Raw genomic sequence first — 8,374 nt, forward strand, 5'->3', positions numbered from 1 at the left:
CTCAGGCCAAAAGCTTGAGTTTTGAATTCTTTAAGTCTGATCTCTAGAAAAACACCATGCCTATTTGGTCTTGCTATCTTAAGTATGGTTATAGGGAGTGACATCCCTGGAGCACAATAGCTGAAGGTGCAGAGTTGTGGTAGATTGCCCCTATGCTCACCTGTAGGAAGGAAGTGGGAGGTACAGCAACTGGGCGGACCTTTTAAACGGCACTGCAGGTACAGAGTGCAGCTCCATTTAGCAGGATTACTGGTGGCAGCGGGTAGATATCAGCAGGTTGATATCAGTTTGCTTTTGCAACCTGGGAGTAAGGGGAAGGGGTGGCATTGCCCAGTTGAGACTTGGGATAGTTGTGGGATTTTTCCAACCTCTTGGGGGGGCAACCAGAAGGAACAGGGAACAGCTTGTGAGTCCATTCCTTTACAGATCATCATGGCAATCTTTGTGTGTCTAATAGAACCCCCCTTCAAGCTTCTGTGATCTACCCCAGGCTCTCTGTGTGGAGATGTTCCTGGAGATATAGCAAATTTGAGTGGTTGAAAGTACAATTACATCTGTAAATGGAGAGACAGGAGATAGAATGGACAGAAATGAAAATACAGTATTTGCATATTCCTGCCTTGCTTGTGCACAAAAAGAGCCCAGATGGAATACTCACATGATGGCCCAATCAAGGGTGTAGGAATTTAAACTGGGAATGAAGAGTTTCTCATAAAGTTTGGATTAGATACTAAATGATTAGCACTGTATGATATGGAACCAGCTGATGTAAAAATGATATAGGCTGAAAACATTTCAGCAAACCAAACCAGTTTAAAAAGGGCAAAAGAAATATGACTGTTTTCTCAGTCAATAGCAATCTTGGCTGCAAAGGTCAAGCCATGAAGAGAGGGAGGTGATTTGACAAACAGATAAATGTTTGTACAAAAATGGTTAATTCAGATATGTTGGTCTGGAAATGCATGTTAGGGTTGTCTAATCAGAAATATTTTTCAGAATATTTGAGAAAGGTCAAGAAGAGGTGAAGAAGTCAGGAAGACAATCAGAGAGGATCATGGGGAAAGGGATGCTGGGGATACAAAATGAGGTAAAGTTGTGATGAGAGGAGAGAAGGCAATCAAGGAGAGAAATGGGACTAAAATAAGTGTTTATACATCAGCATCACATGGAATGCTGCTGTTGAAATGCTCCATGAATTTAGACCAATGTGTACAGTAAAGGCAGTGATAGTAAATACCGTTTCTCACCATGTGGATAGCTCACATGGGAAAGGTTTTTGTTAAGCTGCTCAGGAAGCAAGTAACATGTAAACTGCCTCCAAATCTATCCGGAAGAAAATCTGGGGACAAGCTCCCTCCACCTGTCTCTACATTTATAGATGTAACTGTCCCTGCTGTTTTTTAAAAATGTCTTTTATATTATTGGGGAGAACAACAAGGAATAAATGAAGTAGATAACAATAAATAAATAAATGTCATTCTTTATCTGAAAACATCTCAAATCTATTCCACAACTGTATAAGAACACAAATGCCATAATAGTGCAGTGATCTGTGCCACTGAAATGCTAATCTGACACTCCTACTCACAGTCTTATTAACTCAACGTCTCCAGAGTAAGTGTTTAAAGAACATGCAAATCTGGCTAGAAATACAAAAAATGGTACTTGGGAGTCTTCAACCTTTGCATACCTGAGCTGCAAGAATATGATACAAAGCCATGTGACATTAGTTATATGACAGGAATGGGGTGGGCCTCCCTTATGACCTCACCAGTCTACCTTCTAATGCCATGTCCTCCAGAAAATACAGAAACATACACAAATGATCAGATAAAGACTAAAGATACTTCGGGAGGCAAGAAATGTTGAAAATCAATTAAAGAAGGAAAAAAGAGGGGAGAAAAAGTTATTTTGCTTTTAAATCCTGAAGCCCTGAAAGCTCAAAGAAGATTTGAATGGAGAGGGATTTCCAAATTGTTCCTCTGCCCACAATTCCTCTGAGGCCTCCAGTTTTAAACTACACAATTAAAAAATTATATCAACTGCTAGGTTCATTATGCCACATTCATTTACAGTACTATATAGATCTCTGTGTGCAGGCCAAGTTTTCTCATCACACGATTATGTTTGGGATCTGAAGAGCTACTTTAGGCACACTTGAGAATTTGGGCATACCCAGAAGGATCTTTACCTTTTCCCCTTGAACAAAGATTGTCACATGCCATATCACAGTTGCCACTCTGTTTCCATAAAGTAAACTCCATTGAGAGCCAGTTTGGTATAGTGGTTAAGTGTGCAGACTCTGATCTGGAAGAACTGGGTTTGAGTCCCCACTCCTCCACTTGCACCTGGCTGGATGACCTTGGGCAAGATATAGTTCTGGCACAGCCATTCTTGAAAAAGAGCAGTTTCTGTCAGAGCTCTCTCAGCCCCACCTACCTCACAGGGTGTCTGTTGTGGAGAGGGGAGGGGAGGGGAGTTTGTAAGCCACTCTGAGACTCCTTTGGGTAGTGAAGGGCGGGGTATAAATCCAATCTCTTCTTCTTCCTCTTCTCCATAACATAATACAGAAAGCTGCTAATTGAGCAACTTCCATGGGAATTCAGAATTAGCTACACCGTTCTTCTCTGGAACCAGGCCTAAATTCTTTTGCGTCTTCTTTTCACAATGTCCATTATTCTTGACATGCTCAGTCTGATTTCCTTTACATTTGGGTACAGCCAGACACACTTTCAAGGTTGTCCTTAAAAGTCTCTGGCATGAAGCTGATTTCTCTTAAATAAACAGCCATGGTCCGTTGGAGAAAGACCAGCTTAGCAGAAGGAGATTACTGGACCCAATCTATGAGTGTCTTTATTTAACTACACTAGCAGTTTTGTTCACTTTAACTGGACTCCTCATTTACTCAGCCGCAGATGGATCATTCCCTGGTGTTCAGCAACTTATCTGCTGCTTCATGAATGAAAATAAGCTTGATAAACCGTGTGCCTGCCTACAATATACCACTGTTGCTATTATATCTAAACATGGATATCCTCTAATTTCCTTAAACTGCTGATAAGAATGGGCTTCTGGACAGAGGGATTTTTACACTGGACCAACTGACAGACTACGATGATGAGTTTTTGTCAGTTTCTCAGCTGAGGTCTAGCTATGATTTGTCAACTTCTGTTGAATGGCAATATTTACAAGTGCAACATCTGTTGATATCTCAGTAAGTGTCTCAGAACTGAATTGAGGCAGAAAATGAAACCTACAACATTTGACTATAAATATTTGATGTTGATTAATAAACATATGCAGTGTCTCAGGAATGAATGGAATAAGGAGCTAGATTGGCCTATTTTGCCAAAGCAATGGGTATGGCCTTAAAAGTTTGTACCTGCGCTTTCCATGGATTTTAAGTTGCAACCTATTCAACAAAAACTGGACCCCACAGTGATGCTCTAGCAAAAAACGGAGAAAAGTGTATATTTGCATTGTAACTCACAGGGCGCATCCTTTAAACATTTGTTTTGGGTGTGCCCAGTCATTTGGTTTTTCTGGGAAGATGTTATTACTCATATAATTTTTGTATTAGAATGGTCATTATTTTTGAGGATGCTTGTGTACTTTAAAACTATCTGCAAGAATAACACACAATCCCAAGACAGTCTGGTATGAAAAAAATATATAGATGTGTGCTAGATGCCCACAGAACAATACAATAACAAAAGAGACTACATTAAAGCCATAACATCATTTAGTGTCTGGTAATGAAAAACAACCACTTATTGCTTCATAGAGAAAATATACAAAGGTCAATAAAATTACACATAGCAGTCTGCTCCAGACTCTCTCTGTCAATATCCTTCTGTCTTGTATTCTCAAAAGCAGTCTGCTCCAAATTCAATCTCTCTTTCAACACTTATTCCGGATATTTAAGTGTTTCAGACCTCTGGTCTTTCCTCAGGAACAAATCTACTTTGGCGGCAGCAGCAGCATGCTTGAAAATAAGTGAGGAGACCTTGCCCAAGTAGATTAACAGAAAAGTAAATCAATGAATGTGTCAACTTTAACATTGAACGTGAGATTCCTATACAGGATTTGTTCATGTTCTCTCTTTCAACACTTATTCTGGATATTTAAGTGTTTCAGACCTCTGGTCTTTCTCAGGAACAAACCCTATATAGGAATCTCACATTCAATGTTACCTTAAAGTTTAAGCTGTAGTACAGGCATAGACAGTCCATGTTCATTGGCCATCAATTAGCTTCCAAGAGACCGTCCATGCCTTTACTACAGCTTAAAAAATCTTGTATTACAACACTGGAAAGATAAATGCTCATCTTCAGTAAATGGACTGAGCACTTTAGAACGCTATCAATATTTGAATGCATGGCATAAAGACAACTGGGAATGGACTTATTTTTAGGTATCTGGAAATCTTTTATAGAAATTTATGTGTAGATCTGCCACTACTGTTATAGTTTTGCCTCTGCTTTATGCATACTTGTGGTTTTTTAAAATTCGATTTAGTTGTTGGATTTTGAGTTTTTCCCCTTGTACTTTTTCCCATTTTTTTTTTAAGAAAGAAAAAAAAAGAATGAATTTCTGGGGAGTGGTTAACTACAAAACAGGATTTCCCCCCTACTCTTGCCTTTGATGGGCTCATAACCTTGAGGATGCATTTGATCTGCAACTCTCTTGAGGAACTATCATAATAATCAGACAGGAAGATTCTTACATTGATGTCTCAGGAATTGCTTCAGGCTGGTATGACCTCTAGAATCTCACTGGGGATTAAGACTTTCAGATATGCTTTTATCTCACCCTGTTGACCTAATTGCTATAACTCTTTGCTTGCTGGCTTGCCGACTTCATCTGTTTCCATAAAACAGGCAGTTTGTATGCAAAAACATTACTGCCAAGAAAGCAGTGTAAAAAGCCAGGATACATAACAAACTGGTTATTGACAACAGACCTGCACTCATTTTTGTTGTTTTCTACTCCCCCCCCCATTTATATATGGCACTGCATATGCAAAATGCTTTGCATATTGTTGGTACAAGCGTTTTAACGGAGGTCAGTTTTTTCCTCTGTAGTGAAGATGGGGTGGACTAAGACAGTAGTTTGCCTGTAGTGAGCTGTCAACAATGCAAAGCTTGGACCCAGCCCTCTTTGATGCAACAGTGTAAGACCTTGGATTGGGCCCTACGTTGTTGAGAAACATCTCTCCACCCCAATGCATACTCTATGAAACAGCTTTACATTGACTGGGATCCAAAGAATACATACACATGGCAAGCTCTTCTCTGGATGTGCATTAATGCTTCTCTTTTGTATGGTCCCCAGCTACAAGGTCTTACACTGTTAAATGCTACTTCCACACACCGACTTTGAAACAGTTTACTGGACATAGAGGGGAAAGCTATCAGACGACAGGGGTTTTTTTTGTACATGTAGCACTTACCTCAACACCTTTTCGATCCACACTACCACTTCACTAAGAATAGACAGGGAATCATGCATGCAGAACTCTTGGAAATTGCTTTACATCCAAGGCACCAATTAAAACATTGCTGGGATTTTATACATTTATTTAAAACATTTCTGTGCTGCCTTTCTAGCCAACTCAGGCTCCCCCAGGCAGTGAACATTTAAAAAAAATGAAACAAGATAGGATGAATTTAGAATATAAGGTTTTCTGTTTTGATACAATCATACAATTTATTTAAAAAAATACTGCACTATTTATATTAGTCAGAATGAGGGCTAGCCATCCCAAGCCCTTAGGATGGAGTAAGCTCTCCATCCGAATAAATCATATATTACAGCCTTCCTAAAAGGATATATTCCAAACAGGCAGAATAAGCAAAAAGTGGTTTTAGATGTATGACCACAATTTTCATTTATTAAAAGTCAGAACTTTTTCAGACAATTATATTTTCAGAGTAAGTATGAACAGTTGATGGTATGTATCCAAGAAAAGTCAGTGGAGTTCATCTCCAACTAAGCACAGCTCAGTTTACAGAAATACCACTCTGTGAGTGGTAGTGCTAGACATGGCTTGATCCTTTTGCATTATTACCATTTTCCACTTTTAAATACCAATTTTTAATCACCTTAATAAATAAAAAAAATTAGATCAATGCTCTAGTGCTAGCACTACCTTATGCAAGGGAAAAGAGCTCTTTGGATACAACATAATTTCTTCATGCAGTAGCATCCTGTAACTGGGGAAAAACCCACTCCTGCTAATGCGATTAGCCTTTATGCTACCGGGTACAGATCTCAGGATAAATGCAAATACATTTGTCTGTGCAAACTCACAAGTTATGCTTTTTACATTTTGTCATTAAATATGATTATGCATGATTTATTCTGCTTCCAAGTTTTTAGAAAATGAATTCTTTAAAGGAAGAAGAACAGAGGGAAAGGGGGACTTATGAAAAACCAGAGGTAAGAGCCACATGCCAGAAGATCTCTTCTGGGGAAGAGACTCAACACTATACATTTATTTAAATTAAGGATATACAAATCATTTTGAACCTTCTCCCAACATTAAGTCAGAGGGCTACATTACACACAGAAAAATACTGCTACAATTTCAACTGTTCTAAAGCCATGTCTGGTTAACCAACCTTTTAAACTATGCCCATGGACACATAAAGCTGCCTCTACTGCATCAGACCATTGGTCCATCAAGGTCATTATTATTCACTCTAAATTGCAGTGGTTATCCAGGGTTCCACGTAAGAAAAGGTTCAGATCATTTACTACCTTTTTTTAAAAATGGAGATACCAGAGATTGAACCTGGGACCTTCTGCATGCAAAGCAGATGATATACCACTGAGCCATGGCCCCTCCACTGTAGGGCAAACAATCTTTTGTCAAGTACAAATCTTTCAGAATTCTCACTCTGCTTCCTTTTCTCTCCTTATAGCATGGAGTCACTTCTTCCTGTAATATGGAATGGCTATCTTTAGCCATTTTAATTAATATTCTCCTTGTTTAGCTTAAGATGCCCCGTATCTTATGTGTAGCAGACTCAATGATACTCATTATACTATAGTCAACAGAAACATGTTTTCCTTTAATAGGAATAATTGAGATTTTCTGAAATGGAGTTATAGTTTACAGACATCATTCTTACTCTTTCTTTTTAAGCTGATTAAGAGATACAAAACAATATAGTTCTTCAGCACACCTTCTAAGCATCAAAGCACAGCTCGGGGATAATCCACCATGCTATCCCATCATCTGGTAACCAAGAAAATAGACATGTTTATGTTTTGGCTGCAGAAAGGAAAACCTAAGTGATCAATAAGAGACTGCAAACATTTATTTATTAAAATATGAGGATCAACTGTGACACATTAACATCGATTTTAAAGATGGTTACAGGGGCCATGAAAATACTGCACTTTTAACAATAATAATTCATAATTATAGAAATATTTGGTGTTCTCAAAATACTATACTTTTTATTTACAGCAGCAGGCAAGTTATAGCAGATACTCACTTTGGCTGAAACACAGTCTTCCTACAGAATACAAATCTACATTGTACAAATTTACAGAATATATAAAAGTTAATCACTAAATTCTTCTTCATCACTGAAATAAGCACTTTTTTTGATGCGGGGACGCCTTGAGTCAGATGTTGAAGGCTCTCCTGCAGTCTGCATTGATCTTTGCTGCTCTTCTTCAATTTTGGCTTGCTATAAAACAGTTATATAAAACAAAAAGACTGAAGACATCCAGATTATTACAAAACATTCTGTAATGCACATTTTATGGCATAACTATGTTGATAAACCAGTCACTTTTACAATTTAGTGGCACAATTTGAACGGTGAGTGTGTACATCTTGTATGCAATATTGTGTCTCACCTCTTGTATTCACTGCCTTCTTAGAAGGATTATAGGAAGCAAGGAGCCAAAGTACTAAAAGATCCGAACTCAGTGCTTATTCACTACTTCCTTATTCCCAAGCCCTTGGTTATCTAAAATATAGACCTCTTCATCTAAAATAGCAGGAAAATGTGTCATGGGGCCTCTATCACCACATTCACACACCCCACAGCATGTCATGCAACAAGTCCATAAATAGTGGCATTAACAAGGTACAGGTTGGAGGTAATCAGTAAAAAAATAAAGCATTGTCTACTCTAAACTGGCTCAAATCCACAATGCAAACACATAATGAAATGGCTGAAGGCAATTTCTTCTCTGACAACGAAAAGTCAATCTTTTTAGTACAAGATGAATCAATGTTGACAAATAGTTTAAGAATATGAAATGCTCCATTTCCTTTACACTGGCTCATACATACGCCTGAAAGCACAGTTGCACAGGCATAGCTAATATCTAGCTAATATCTGAAGACAGG

General features: G+C 38.4%; 1 protein-coding gene across 3 annotated transcripts in view; it reads right to left on the bottom strand.

The window, feature by feature from the left end:
* Window positions 1-6,266: 6,266 nt before the first annotated feature.
* The window catches only part of ZCRB1 (zinc finger CCHC-type and RNA binding motif 1), a 22,469-nt gene continuing 20,361 nt past the window's right edge, over window positions 6,267-8,374 (bottom strand). For all 3 annotated transcript variants that reach the window (XM_015407358.1, XM_015407357.1, XM_015407359.1), the window contains exon 8: window positions 6,267-7,703. In XM_015407358.1, the coding sequence (XP_015262844.1) occupies window positions 7,575-7,703 (129 nt within the window). In that variant the 3' untranslated portion in view covers window positions 6,267-7,574. The remainder of the gene's footprint in view (window positions 7,704-8,374) is intronic.

This window comes from Gekko japonicus, unplaced genomic scaffold (assembly GCF_001447785.1).
Source record: "Gekko japonicus isolate JY-2015 unplaced genomic scaffold, Gekko_japonicus_V1.1 scaffold290, whole genome shotgun sequence".
Classification (NCBI taxonomy): Eukaryota; Metazoa; Chordata; class Lepidosauria; order Squamata; family Gekkonidae; genus Gekko; species Gekko japonicus.